Raw genomic sequence first — 15,160 nt, forward strand, 5'->3', positions numbered from 1 at the left:
ATTCCTCGCTTTCATTAAAATAGCTGTTTGTGAGAAGCAAATATGTGTGAATTGCTCTAGTGGCACAATATTGGGTGGAATCTCTGCTCTTACCATTGCGATTTACAACTCTGACAACGCAATCAATGCCCCGGTCATATCAAAATGGTTGCCTCCAAAGTTGTCAACAATCTATCTCAAAGTTTTTGGAGAATTCTGAAGTCAGCCTGCACTTGTGCAGTTTCATACAACATCTTCTGGTCAGCAGGCACACACATGCAAATTTGTGTGTGACTCAGAAGAGCATGTGCTAGTGTTGTAAAAAAGCAAAGACATGCAACTGATGACCTGCCCCACAGTAATTCAGGTGAAAGCTGTGGTATGTGCGCCAGTTTGTTGATGGTGCTTAAGATACAAGATGCGCCATCACCAGGAGAGGGTGTTATTTAAGACAGAGTCGAACCAAAAACGATATTGGTTCGGGTTCGACCATGAAGGTTCAGTTCAGGTTCAGCTCCGGAAGGCAACTATAGCGGTTCAAATCGGTTAATTCAAAATGATTCTTCGGTTCACGAAATGGTCCAATAATATGAACTTGCCTCCATCGAAATGTCGTTGTGGGTGAATTCGCCGTGGTCGTCTCATTAAAATTTACATGCTCTCAACCGTCTTCTTTGTGTTGTGAATCCATTAATATTGATTCAAATTGATACAAAAAGGCGTACGCCCCCTCCCTTCGAATCAGAAGTGATAACCCTATCATTTGTGGCAATGGTTGGCGCATATCATGCTATACGGTGAAGTTCTGTTTTTTGAGAGTATAATTATGCAACTTATTGCCCATAGAGTAAGAAATTGTCGTTCTTTCTTTCTCGTGGTTTAATTCATTTATTTTTATTCACGCGCATCGATCATGTACATAAGGACTGTGAAGACGAAGCGCGAAATGCGGTACCTACTGGGTGACATTCATTTATCCCCAACTAAACACGTAAACTAAACGTAACAACTCATTTAGTCCCCAAAAGGGCTAAGTTTGCTCACATAGAAGTCTTTTAGACTAGATATAGAAGTTAAGTCTTTTATGCATCGTTCTTTGCGATTGTTCCTTTTGTGATGTTACATTCCTTTGTGATGTTACAATTTATTTTTTTTAAAGTGTAGCATATGAAGGTCGTTGCACTCTGCATACCACAATTTAAGTTTCTCCCACACTTAGTAATTTGGGTTGGTTTGAAAATTGTTTTAAAAGTTCAGTTCTAGTTCAGCTCCATGATGGCGCCAATAGTTTCAGTTCAGTTCAGTTCGGCTAAAAATAACGACTAATAACGGTTTTCGGTATGGGTTCGGTTCGACTCACTGATTTAACATACCTTATTAGAGTGTCTATAATATACTTTATATAGAAAACTGCAAACACAACATGCTTACAAATATTACAAATGACAACTTCCAATACCACCTTCATTTAGCTGCAGTGTACCTTTTTGAGTGAAAACATTATCCTTGTCAAGCACAGCCTGATGTCAGCAAAGTGTTGCTGGCTTGGCTGCATGCCACAACGGGGCAGATTATCCACTAGAGAGTAAGTTATGTTTATGCATGTGAACGGACAACTTCAACAATAAACTGAGCAAACCTGGGGACGCTCTTGACAAGTTTATATCTCAGACTCTTTCCTGGTCTACACCTACAAGAGTTCTCATCAGAATGGCTCTAGGCGGTATATGCTTTTTGCTTTAGGGGGAAGATTTCTCTGGCCCTAAATTTCATGACTATGTATACGCGTGCCTTGAGCCATTTTCTGCTACAAAGTACACGGAGAAAGGAAGGTCTTGGTTCCTTGTCCCATAGACGGCGGTGTCGCACATCTCCGTGGACACATTCTGCAACGTACAGTGGAATCTAAAGCTTAATCATAAATGAGGCACCACAGGAACAGTTCTTCTCGGCTTGTGGGTTGTCGATTATACGGAACGAAGAGCGTATGAGTTCTTCGTGGTAGTCAACTGTGCAGCCCCGAAGAAGAGACAAGGACGTTTCATCCAGTACGACCTTGGCACCGTCCCGTTCAAAGACAACATCGGTGGGGCCAACAGTTTCATCCAGTTGAAATTTGTACTGGAAGCCTGAGCAACCACCGCCTTCAACAAGAACGCGTAAGTAATAGTCCTTGCCTGCCGTCTTTCGCAGCTTCTCGACACAGCTATCTGAGAGCTTCACGTCGCTGCTTATACCACGACACTGCGTAGAACACAAAGTTTCACATTAAATGGCAGCACATGAAGACCAAGCGTAGTTAGATAGTAACACTCGCTTACGTTTGGTTGACGACCACGCACACGAGCAAACAGAAATCGCGAACTCCGAACGAGGTATTGTGTAGACATTTTACTGTGCCCTTTCTGCTAAGTGATTGATACTCATACAGACTTCTTGGGAAGGTTACAGTTTACATAAATGAGCAGACACATGGTCAAACCGTGTGGTGAGACACTTCGCCACTTCGCTTTCGGAACGCTCAAGGATTGGATTGGCATATTCAAGGGCTTTAGGCTTCACGTGGCCAACAAGATCCAAGGTGCGAGCCATCTGTGGAAGCTAGGCGGCTAGGCTAGGCGACGTCACTTTTGACGTAGATGTCATGTAGATAAGACCAGGTAGGCTGTCGGGTAACTGGCGAAGCAAGTGAAAAGTAACTCTGGACAAAGGAAACACACTGACAACCAGAATACTCGATAATACCAGAGAAGCGACCGGAAGCGCGTTAAAATGGAAATGACGTCATATGGGGACGTATTTGGTAATGTAATCAATGTAATGACACATCCATGAAGCATAATCGTCAATACTACGCACTATGGTTTGCTATCGCTACGTCATCGGAATAGGTTACCGGCCAATCTCAAGGTCGAGGCTACGACGTAAGAAGTAACGTACGGACGGGAGTGCCTGTTGTTTCCAGCGGAGATGAACGCAGAGGAACAAAAACACGGCAGGACCGCTTCAGCATCCGTTGAATGCATGACATTCAAACTTCCAGCCAAATCGTTCAACCGATAGACGTTGATAGTGACGAATATCTGAGTATAATCATGGCGACCTGTGTGCAAAAAAAGCACAGGTGCCCTGGGTGGTGGAAGGTGAGGAATCCGCCTCCCTAAGTCATCCCCTCTGTGCCCTAGAAGTGCATTTGCAGATGTCACTGCTGCGTGTTACTCCTAAAACAACCTGCAAAATCCATTCTTTCTTCACGACATGAACTTCAGCGCGCTGCCTACGAACGTGGTCGTGCGCGGACACATGTTATGGACAGGAACCGAAAATAAATTAGTTTCCTTATTACTTCGGTTTTTGTTTCGGTTTCGTAACCGATAACGTGGAGAAAGCCCGGAACCGAACCGAACCCTTTGCAGTGGCGAGAGGTGAACCGGGTGAACCATGTGGCCGAATTCTGAACGGATATTTGTTTCGGGTTTCGGTCCATGGCGTGCTGGCGGCTCTGAAAAAAACGTGAGGGGAAGCTGCAAACCTTTAGCAAGTCGCTATCCATTTGGGTGTGAGGGGGAGCGGGAATGATTGGTATGTTAGACGATGGGAAGTCTTATGAGTAACAAGTTTGGGGGTGCGCCCTCTTCGCTCTCCTTGAGTGTGTCACAGGGAAAGAGACGAAAACTGGACCAGGCTATGCTTTTTCTTGGGGGGGGGGGGGACCCCCCTTGGGACCGCCAGGGCATATGTGTTATCGTTAGTGGTCCGCCACAAACACAAAAAGCGGTACACAGCAACGCGCGTCACGACGACACACCGGAAACCAGAAACTGAAACCGGAACGGAACCGAAAACCGCTTGGAACCGAGATTTTTTCAAGAACCGTAACCGGACCGCAACCGCAATTCACCATCGTAGCGTAGCCATGTCACGTCGAGACTGGGAGGTACCCGGGTTCGAATCCCGGTGCCGGCTGTGCTGTCTGGGGTTTTTCCTGGGTTTTCCTCAGACGCTTTCAGACATATGTCTGCACAGTTCCCCTAGAAGACGGCCCAGGACGCACATTTCCCCAGGGCGTCAGTCATGACGTTGCCCACATACGTGAGGCCGACAACGGCTAGCCCTTTCACCATCACCACCACCACCAATTCACCATCGGCCAGTTAACCGAAACCGTAACCTGAATGGAAAAATGTGAGTTTACCGGTTCATATAAGAATCGGTTCAAGCGCGAGCGCGAACAGCTTTGATTGCGATATTTGTATCGCATTACAACTCTGATTAGTGATGTAGTACGTGCTTTGTTAAAATAGATCTTTTCGTCATGTTTTTCGCATTTAGAAGTTGTGTAGACAACATATACCATCTTATCTTATGCGATTGGACCCATAATCGGACGACGTACGCATCGTATGATTTGTATTGCGTACGCCCCTTAGAAGTTATGAACTTAGCACGTGCCTTGTAGCTTGGCAGATGGCACTCTACGACGTACCTTTACGGATCGCAACAGATCAATGTTCAGTTTTTCCCGTTTGCACTTTGTAGCTCACTTTGCGACACGCAGCCTGCAGGTATACATCCTAGGGGAAACACGAAAAAATACCGGTTCAACTGTTTGGTTACCGGTAACCGCAAATATTAAAACGGCGAATCCCGTAACCGAAACCGCTTTCAGAGTTCTGACCGAAGCGATATTCGTTTCGGTTTCAGTCCCTGCCGGAAAGACGTATGCCCTCGTCAATTATAAAACAGAGAAGAAGAAGAAAAAAGGAAAACATGAAATCAAACTGGACAAATTTTCAAACGTAGTTTCATTTACTTACGTAAATATATTAATGTTTCTTTTGCTGGAAAGCAGGAAAGGAAGTTATTAGCGTGATTGCGTGATTCATTTCCGATTGCGAGACACACATTTTCACACCAGTCTGGCCACTCACCGTAAGCCAACATGGCAGATCAGGGTCCTAGTAAATCCGATATAACAGCAATTTTTAAGAGACTGCGATCTATTCCAGCAAATAAGGCAAGTTACTATCACACAAATTATCTCGTGAAGCATAAAGTAAACGACAGGTAGCAGTTTGACTGATTTAGGTGGCGAAGCCACTCCCGTAATAGGACTCGTGAAAAGCCGTACCTTCAACTAAACATTGCAGAATGCATACGTGACCAATACGTGTATGTTTACCTAGATTGGCAATGCCTCGATTAGAATTGCCGCAGCTGTAGAGAGCTTATTATTCAGCGCGATGTCAACTGTGGACGGCAAAATATATTTCTGTGTCGTCCGTATCGCACCTGTTTTGTATCACACCATATGCTCTACGGTAACTTCCATTGCTTGTGAGTGCTTATTCCGCAGGGAACAGTAATTCCCACAGGATACGTCACTGCTAACCAAATTATGACCACGTACATTTTCACAGCTGGTTTCTATAAGTTTCCGCTCGATTATAAAATACGCAAAATTTCAAGCTAGAAAACATGTAAACGAGCTAGCAGTGATCTGTTAGCTCGTTTACGTGTTTTCTAGAGTCTTCCGTAAAATGCGCTTATTCATAGCTGTGTTTTTCGTTTAAAAGTAATGCACAGGATAAGAACGACGTGTGTATGAGGATTTGTAAGTTGCAAGACAGATATCAGAGTAGGATCTTATTCATTTGGTCGTCCTAGATACTAAACACAATTGATGCTTGCATTATTTGTCCAATCTGATAGAATATGAAAGCAGAAGCGAAACGTTGCTGGCATAATGCAGCATGATATTTGACCCAAGTCAATATTCCTGTTTTGTGTCAATACGTTGCAGCACACATAACTTGTGACAGCCACAGCTTTTGTGCTGGCCTAGAAAGCAGGATTGCTCATTAGCATGCAGATCTTCCAATCTGATACTCAAATTTGCCAACGACATTGAGAACACTGCTTAGGCTTCTGTCCTGTGTATGGCTTCTGTCCTGAGGCAACTCCCTTCGTGCTTAGGTAATGCGTGCTAGGGAATGCAAATTCACACATAATTGCGAATAGTTGATAATACCATGACTGAGCTTGATGACAGCTGAACAATGATATTGGATAATTGTCGATGAAGTCCAGGAGAGCAAGCAGACCTTAATTTGAGGAGCAATGCTCAGAAATTACCAAAGCTTTCAGTTGAGGAAGAAAACTGTCTCATATTGCACTTATGAGGTTGTAGGTGAACTGAGGAAAAATCATATCCAACGACGTCTCGTGCAGCCACTAAACCTGTCGCGCTGCTCACTTATGCCGAAGGATGGGAGGCGCCTGCAGGGGCGGATTTTTTTTATTGGGGGGGGGTCCGGATATCCTGACCCCCCCAACTCAGTCGTTAGATAGAGTTTCGATGGGCCTTGCTGGTGCAATAGCATGCTGTTCAGGGTAGGACCCCCCTCAGAAAAATCCTGGATCTGCCTCTGGGTGCCCGGAATATCTGAGATTAAATGTGCACACAGTTAGTGATAAAAATAGAGAAAAAGCAAGTGAGCTGGTGGCATGTATCCATGACAAAACTCTCAAGACTAGCCCAGGGGTTTTTGTCATGGACACCAAGTTAATTTTTTTTCCCCATCGTTCTGTCTTCCAGAAAAAATAAATTATGGGAAGTATCTTAGGAGTAACTTAAGAAATGAGTACAGTGCCGGACACAAAGTTTACGGAACACGCTCCTGCACATTCCTTCCTCAGAGTGGCACACTGGCAGTGAATGGTATCGTACGTACTTGCAAACAGGTGACTGGGTTACCTAGGCACATGTGTGTAATTCCATACGGTCCCATTTGCTGCCAGTGTGTCACTCTGTGGAAGGTATGCACTGGAGCGTGTTCCGTAAACTTTTGTCCAGAACTGTACAAGTTACTTTTAAAAAGTGTTAAAGTTAAATCCAGGCTTTTAAAAGTACTTGTAGGATACCAAGTTACTCCAAAAGTATTCAAGATAGAGTAAGATGAGCAGAGCGTTTAAATGACGTACAAGTCTCGTTTAATGTAGGCTGCTAACAGTGCATATATTGGTGCAGGTGTGCTTCGACTGTGGTGCAAAGAATCCGACCTGGTCCAGTGTTACGTATGGGGTGTTTATCTGCATCGACTGCTCTGCAGTACACCGCTCTCTGGGGGTCCACCTCTCTTTTGTGCGTTCCACTCAGCTTGACACCAACTGGACCTGGATGCAGATTCGTGCCATGCAAGTTGGTGGCAACGCCAATGCCGTAAGTCGCCACACGTATCACCGTGCGAGATAATTATTACGTCCACCCTGTACCGTCTTAGTCTCTGTTTTGTAGTGTAGTGTAGTGTAGTGTATGTTTGTAGTGTAGTAGAAAGCGAGCCATAGTGTACGGGACTGCCTAAGCATGAAGACTTGTGTCCCTGGGTACAGTGGCAATGGCAAATGTTACAAAATAACAGCGGGCACTAAAAAAATGGGGGGGGGGGTGTGGGGGTGTGGCAGAGGGAGAAGTGAGCAACATGGGCTGGAAAGTGAAGAGCAGCTGACTTCCTGAACCATTGTACTAGAGTTTTTGGAAGCATTTTAGTTGTCGTCACAATTGTTTGTGAGAGTATCGAAGGTAATTTCACTAAATCATTGCGGTACTCATTTCTTTCGTAAAGTCTGTTACTCTCCATGGTGAGGGCTAGAAATAAAAACAGCACTGGTAGTACCGCGTGGACGAATAAAGGTTACACGCATATCGCAACAACTCACGGCATGCCCTCCTACTATGACTCCGCTGTGGCAATATGCTTTCCAATGTCACATGACCAAACATGGAGTCGCTGCACAAGCCTCATTGAAGAACAAGAACTACATCAGTTTCTGCCTAGAAGCAACCTTCAGGTCAGAGCTCACCTGAAAGTCGCTTCTTGACAGATAAGGAATGTAGTAGTTCTTCTGTACGCTTGAGTTCTCCGAAATGGAGGGATGTGCATTGGTGCGCTCGCCTTGTGTTACGTAGAACACTTTTGGATATCGGGGGTCCAGGAAAAAACTCCACGCAATGACGTATGTCTCTTGACACACACTACAACTTTCTAATTCACATTGCGACCCTAGGACGAAGAATTAAAAAGCTAGCTCATTAATTGTGCCTAATGAGTTAATACACTATGAAAGAATACAGGTGGTTGGAACACGTGACTTCGCACAGTATTCTGCACTTTTGATCTGCCTATGGTCCATCGTGTTGTTTTGGTCTCTGGTGCACATTAGCCTAGACACCCTGTACAATTATTTAAACTAAACCTGCTGTCACTGAAAAAAGAAAAATCACCACTAGAATGACCTACTTTGGCTATTGTGGCTCTATGTAACCACTTCACTGTGGGCACCGCCATCTATTGAGCAGTATTAAATGTCTGTCCTGCGATATTGGGCACAAGTGCTAGGGTGGTCAGAACTTCAGTTCGAGTTCACTTTTTGAAGTACGATGTCTGCTGGAAGAGGGGTTAGCATGCATTATTTTGTCTCTGCCTGCAGGTGTCATTTTTTCAGCAACATAACTGCACCACTGCAGATGCCCAACAAAAGTACAATAGCCGGACAGCACAGCTGTACAGAGAAAAGCTACATCATCAAGCTGCCACAGCAATGAGGCTACATGGAACAAAGGTGATACATTACTTCTGTTCTAGTTAGAATGACAACATTACAGAATGTCACAAAATACCTTGGAGCATCAGCCCCATTCTAGAAACTTCTATTGGGGGGTGCAGGATTTTAAACACAAACCCTTACAGACTCACATCATTGATAGTATTCACATGTCAGTCATACGCAAATGTTGAAAAATATGTGAAAGAATTACATGTTCTAAAAATTCAACATCATATTCCGCGTATGAAGTGTTGATAATTTTGAAAGTTGTAGCACAGCAAAAACAAAATGACATTGAGTCCTCTATGTATAACCACATTGTGTGTGTGCCAATATGTTCTAGGCTTTTATTGATCACACGGAGACACCTCATGGTAGTCCAGAGACAAAAGAAGTAGACTTCTTCAAAGAGCATGAGCTGGCAGCATTGGCTAAAACTGCTGAACAGCAAGCTGAGGAGGCTCGGGCAGAACTGCCCAGGGCGGCTCTGTGCCAGCTCGCAACCGATTCAACGCCGACAAAGTCTGACACTTCCCTGGGGTCGCTTGGGATGCCGTCAGCTACACGCAAGCCTCAGCGTCGCCCAGGAAAAGGATTAGGTGCTCAAAGGGTATGCCTCATTTTCAGTCACCCCATTTTCAGTGCTCATGGAGCTTATCATGCCTACGAAGCAGCTCAACTTTGCAGGTTCAAACTAATTTTCAAGAAATCGAGAGAGAAGCTCAAAAGGCTGACGAAATCCGCGCCACAGCTGTGACACAGGTGCCTGTCACAACTCCAGAAGAAGATGCTCGTCGTTTAGCATCTGTACGGCTTGCCTACAAGGATCTCAGCATTCAGCAGGATGCTAAACTCAAGCAGGTACAGTGGGGAGTGGTTCACTCGGAGACTAGTAGAGCAGTGGGGTTTTAGAAATCGAAGCAAAGAGCAAAAGCTTAGCTGCTAAGGCAAATCCTGTTTTCGATGCCTACAATGACCCAAATAGGTGTGTGTAATGGCAAATTCTGCTGGTAATTTTCAATCAGTTTTGTGTGCCTGTGTGGCTTTAGTGAAGAAAAGTTGTGTCTGTGTAGCTTACTCCTGTTCACCCTGCCGAACGTGCTAGGTGCTGTGAATATCGACTGAAACTAGAAAAAAGAAACCATTTCAAAGGTTCTTGTCCACCCGGCATTTTACATTGTGCCTACAATACCCTAGCAAACTTTCCAATAGCCTTCCTGAGCACCATTAACCGTCAAGTGCATCAGAAAATCGAGCAATTCTTCAGTAGCCATTTTTATTTGCTGTTTTAAATGCCAGTGAATGGAGGGTATAAAGAGGGGCAAGCAGAAGTGAGCGAATATTCTGATCCACACCGGATGATATTTTCGGCGTAATGAGAGTTACACTGGTATTACACTCTTAAGTGTACGCCGTCCTGGATCGACCGGCGACACGTGGTGCACGTTGCACGGAAACGACCGCTGTAACATGTACAGCTCGCGTCAAAGTTAAGTTGAATGCCGATCCAGCTTGCGAAGCGGGAAAACGCCTTCATAACGATGGTCGCCCCTCTAACTGAAACGAGGTGACCCAAAACACCCTCCGCCGTTATCTCTCTTAAGAACCAGCAGGGACTGCAGGCCGGAATGGTGTTCAAGTTAACTCTGATGCGAGCTGTACGCTTAAGCTTTTCCACACGACCGCAACCTGTGGTATTCACTATAAGTAGAGCCTGAAGTTTTCGGGAAATATTTTTTCCTACATTCGGGAGGGGGGGGGGGGGGGTAAAAATCGGGTAAATAAACGTGTGCACTAAATTCATGCAAATTCGGGTGAAAAAACTTCCAGTACGCTAAATTCGGGGAGAAATCGCGCTCAGTTATTCAAACTTTAGGTACAAACTTTTGTACCAAACAAGCGGTTTGGTACAAACGGTGATGTAACTGCATTTTTCTGCCAAACAAGTAAGTTAGTGCATTCCTACAGACATCCCAGTGAGGGCAATTTGCCGGGTAAAAACCGGGTTTCACCCTAAAGAGGCAACCTTCAATTCGGGGTGCAAATTCGAGGAAGAATCGGGTAAAACCCTAGAACTTCAGGCTCTAACTATAAGATGTATCACCTTTCCTCTGCCAGGCACCCCGATACAGGTTTCCCGCAGTTGCTTGTTTTATCTACCCTCACTTCATGACGACTGCAAACACACGTAGCATCTGCAGACTCCAATAGATAACATTTTTTTTTCCTGCAGGTGGACCCCCGTAAAGCTCAGCAGCTAGAGCGGCTTGGCATGGGGTTCAGCGGCTCAAGGGGTGCAGTGTCGCATTCAGCCTTGCAGGACATGAAGACCATCACCCAGGACACACCTTCCAATTCAAATTCTACTGTGGAGGTTGGAGGCATTGGCTTTTTCTCCTCTGGTCCACCGAAATATGGGGACAGTCCTTTCGAGGATAGCAAAGGCTCGTGGGACACTCTCATCTCGTCCCCTACAAAGGATCCTGACATGTAGGTTTATGCCGTTGACTTCACAGTAGGAAAAGCTTTCAGCCTTATACTTGGAAAGAGTACGAGCATCTCACTCCGTTTTGTTCACTTTTACTAGATCTGGACGAAACCGCCACGTAGCTCCATCAGGTGGGACTGATGAAGCGCAGAAGAAATTTGGCAATGCAAAAGCTATTTCATCGCAGCAGTTCTTTGAAGGATCACGAGACACAGATGTGAGTAACTGTACATCCTGATAGTTGACTATATTTGCTTTGGGGTTATAACATAGTACATAGCACATAGATTTCCAGTTGAAAGCATCAAGCCATAGGCTACACACTTAGCAACTAGTTAGCAGTGATGGCCACTAACTACTTCTACAGTAGTTTAACTATAACTACTAACTATACTTTGCAATGGAGTAGTTCAACTAGTAGTTCAACTGCTTTTCAGGGGAGCAGTCAAAACTACTTCTTTAACTACTGCAATGTAGTTTAACTACATCTGTAACTACTTAACGTTGTCCGCCAACACCAATCCCTTGTAGTGTTCTTGGACACCTAAATAAGAATCACAACCAATGATAAACTTTGGTTCAAGCCATTGCTATGATCGTCATATACAAAGCTTGCGGCAGGATTCTTTCTGTGCCTACGCAATAAACTAAGTTGCAGAATTATTTCACAGCAAATGAGGCTTCACTAGACAAGCATTAAAAGTGAAGATTTAGTACACATGCACGACACAATTGCTCTGCACCTCCGTTCTCATCATACAAGTAGCTCAAGGTAAAAGTCGAAAGCACAATCGTGCCGTAAAGCTTGCGGCAAAATCGGAAGTAGTTGGCGCCTTCAGTAACCTAACTACTGTAGTGAACTACTTAAAATAGTAGTTTAACTAGTAGTTGCCACTACATTCCTGCAAGTAGTTGCTAACTACTTTTTAACTACAATCAGGTAGTTTAACTAGTAGTTTAACTACATGTAGTTAACTACTGGCCATCACTGCTAGTTAGAACGTGAACAAAGAGCTATTTTCCCTTAAAAAAATGGTCATGAATGTCAAATTTGTTTAGAACTGTCTGTGTATGTATCAAGTAGGAAAAGATTAAAAAAGAAAGCACTACCAGTTTTTCAAGCAGTCTGACTGGCATTTTGGTTTGCATTATTTTGCTTGCACACCATTACTCTTAAAGTGAGTTTGCTTTTGAGGGTATTTTCTGGGGTCAGTCAGGTATTTTACCTACGGCAATGCAGCTAACTTGTTTTCTTTCAATGTCTTCAAGTTTGAAAGGCGATTGCAGCTGTCACGCTTCGAAGGGTCCTCAGCCATCTCAAGCGCAGATTACTTTGGGGATGGAGTTTCCACTCAGCACCACGATGTGTCCAGCGGCCCCAACTTGTACGAGATTCGTGAAGGAGTCAGAGAGGGCGTAACTAAGGTTGCCTCACGTCTCTCCTCGATTGCCAATGGCGTTGTTAGTTCTCTGCAGGTGAGGTTTATTTACTACTTGTCTATCATAATCACTGCTCAACTTATCTCAAACAGCATACAGGCTTGCTTGCATGGCAACATATTCTTAAAGGGATGCTCTCGTAGACTTTGACATACTCGCAACATGTACCCTCTGTTCTCCATTGTCACCAATGCAACAGTGCAAATCCTGTTGGCCAAAATGGCCGTGGTTATTAATGAAATTAAACTAATCGGAGCTTCAGAGCTTCCCACGAGCAACATCCGATGCATCTCCGTGGAATGACAGAATGATGTTAGGATGAGTGGCGAATCAATGTCCAGTAGGGGAAATGTCACCATGGTGTGATAAACATGCGGTAAAGTAGTGATGGTGGTGGTGGTGGTAGTGCAGAAAGAGCTCGCCGCTGTCGGCCTCACAGAGGGGTAAAGTAGTGAGTGTGCTACAGTAGATTGCACTCAGTGAGCCAGTTGGACTATGTGAAGCTTCTTAGTTGCAGATTCCAGTGCCACACTTTTCTGTTCATAGTTGCCACTATTTTGCAAAAAAAAAAGAAACAGGATTGTGAAATTTGCAAAAATTGCTACTTTTACAGTACAGTAGAATCTCGATGATATGATCATGGATAATACGAATTATTTCAATGTCCCATACGAAACACCTCATGTGCAGGGAAATATTTTTTCTAAATTCGGGGGTGGGGGCGGGTAAATAAGCATGTGCTCTAAATTCGTGTGAATTTTGGTGAAACAAATTCGGATATTTTCTGTGGCCCTGAGAGATTAGTGTCATCAGGAGTCTACTGTTGTCGAACGGATAGCTTTGTGAGCCAGTCACCCTGTAGGTCTGTCTATGGCTTTATGGGGTGATTAGCTAAAGTTAAAGTGGTTAGCTAAAAGTGGTTAGCCCTGTGAAGCAAACGTGCAGCAAGGTGCTGTCCACACGCCCCGTAACACTCTGATATGCCCGCACGGTCGCAGCGTTCCTTTTCTGAAGGTCGCGCCCTAATTCGTTCTCATTGGTTGGTGCTCTCAACAGCTGGCGTCTGCTTTTGTCATGTATTCCTTCAAATAACAGTCAAAGTATGCCACTCTTTCGTGTGGGATTTTTTTATACCATGGTCAGTGCTCCACTAGGAATAAAATGACACTATAAAGTTTCGAATAGCTGACTGGAATGGATGCGACCATCATTCTAATGCAAATAACAAAACATGCTCAAGCTATGTAAAAAAGGACATCAAGGCAAGCATCCTTCTGCTGGGCCTTATGTGTGAAGACTTGGAGAAAAAGTTTGCACATGGCAATAGTTTGAAGACAAGCACTGCCCAGGTCGATAATGAAGCTTTCCTCTTTGGAAAGCCCGCTACGCCATTAACCTGCACTTTGCAAACTGCCCACACTGACGCGCATAATACTGACGGTTCACAAATACTTGTTGTGGATGGCTTGCTTCTGCGTGTACTGCATGTTGTACTAGAGCAGCAACCCTAAACACACATCTGCTCTTCTCTTGCTGACTAACATAACGTAACTGTCTTCTTTTTATTACCGTTCTTGCAGCGAAAATGAAAGCAAACTGGTAAGAACATCCGAACATTTCTCTGACCCACCACCTCGGAGGCCTCTGTGATTGCCATTCCCTTTTGTGTTCCCCGCAGGACCGATATGGCTACTGAAGTTGTACAGCATTCCCGTAACTCCTGGAGTCATGTGGCACACAACTTTCGTACCGTGCCTGAAGCTGCACTACAGCACCACACTACATTGGATTGTGGGGTTCACTTCTGTTTTTCTTTTTTTTTTTTAATGACTTCTCAGTCTCATTAAGTGCTCTTGGCCAGACAAGGAGGAACTTTGAAATAAAATATCAATCAATCAATTGAAATTAATCACTCAAATTGGAAATGTATGATATCTGTATGCTTTCTGAAGTGTTCCTAGTAGACATTCCTAGTAAAAAACACTTATGCCTGCTCTTCTACAGATTTTCCCACCCATTGTAATCCAAGTGCAATCTAAATTAATCAATGTGCCATCTAATTGAATCCAGGTGACATTCAATTTGATGTGTTTTTAAGTACTTTAAATGTAATTCATACCTCATTGTTGAGTCTATTGGCTGATAAGGTGCTGTTGATGAGCATGAGATAAGGTGCTGTTGATGAGAGAGTGTTGATGCATGATGAGTGCAAAAATTAATTCTTCATGCAGATGGACTGGCAGAAAACTCCGAATTGAGACAGGGTATTTTGCCTGTATTGGTGATAAATATTCAATCAGTAAATAAATCCTGATCAGAGCTGGTTTACTTATAAGGGTACTGACAGATAACAGGCGAAATGTCAGCTTTTATTGGTCAACTAAGCCAGACTAGCCTTATTGGTTCCCTTTATGGCTAAGTAATAATTATCAATCCTTGTCGGTTGACAGCTGCTTATCAGTAACGAGAATCAATTGGTCAGACCCTATCAACTAGTCAATCCTGATCCACATTGACCTCTGCATTTTGCCTGTTATTAGTCAGTGCCGTTATAAGAAAATTAGCTCTTATGAGGAATTATTACTGGTTGAATATTTATCACCAATCCATGCAAATATTTACATAGTTAAACTTACAATGCATGAC

General features: G+C 44.0%; 1 protein-coding gene and 1 long non-coding RNA gene across 3 annotated transcripts; one reads left to right on the forward strand and one right to left on the reverse strand.

Moving 5' to 3' along the window:
• Positions 1-2,355: 2,355 nt before the first annotated feature.
• Positions 2,356-3,218, reverse strand: LOC135401231 (uncharacterized). Its single transcript, XR_010424759.1, has 2 exons — positions 2,608-3,218; positions 2,356-2,571 (listed from the first exon to the last, which is right to left on the reverse strand). It is a non-coding gene; the product is annotated as an uncharacterized LOC135401231 (long non-coding RNA).
• A 1,651-nt stretch (positions 3,219-4,869) lies between these two features.
• On the forward strand, positions 4,870-14,413 carry LOC135401233 (ADP-ribosylation factor GTPase-activating protein 2-like). 2 transcript variants are annotated; one of them, XM_064633516.1, is made up of 10 exons: positions 4,870-4,996; positions 7,010-7,201; positions 8,470-8,601; positions 8,930-9,196; positions 9,274-9,447; positions 10,820-11,076; positions 11,174-11,291; positions 12,344-12,550; positions 14,095-14,113; positions 14,193-14,413. In XM_064633516.1, the coding sequence occupies exons 1-9, from the start codon at positions 4,922-4,924 to the stop codon at positions 14,101-14,103; spliced, it is 1,431 nt and encodes a 476-aa protein (XP_064489586.1). In that variant the 5' UTR covers positions 4,870-4,921; the 3' UTR covers positions 14,104-14,113; positions 14,193-14,413. The 2 variants fall into 2 exon arrangements, with proteins under 2 accessions (XP_064489586.1, XP_064489585.1); XM_064633515.1 differs by lacking the exon at positions 14,095-14,113.
• The last annotated feature ends 747 nt before the right edge of the window (positions 14,414-15,160 follow it).

This window comes from Ornithodoros turicata, chromosome 7, assembly GCF_037126465.1.
Source record: "Ornithodoros turicata isolate Travis chromosome 7, ASM3712646v1, whole genome shotgun sequence".
In the NCBI taxonomy this organism is placed as follows: Eukaryota; Metazoa; Arthropoda; class Arachnida; order Ixodida; family Argasidae; genus Ornithodoros; species Ornithodoros turicata.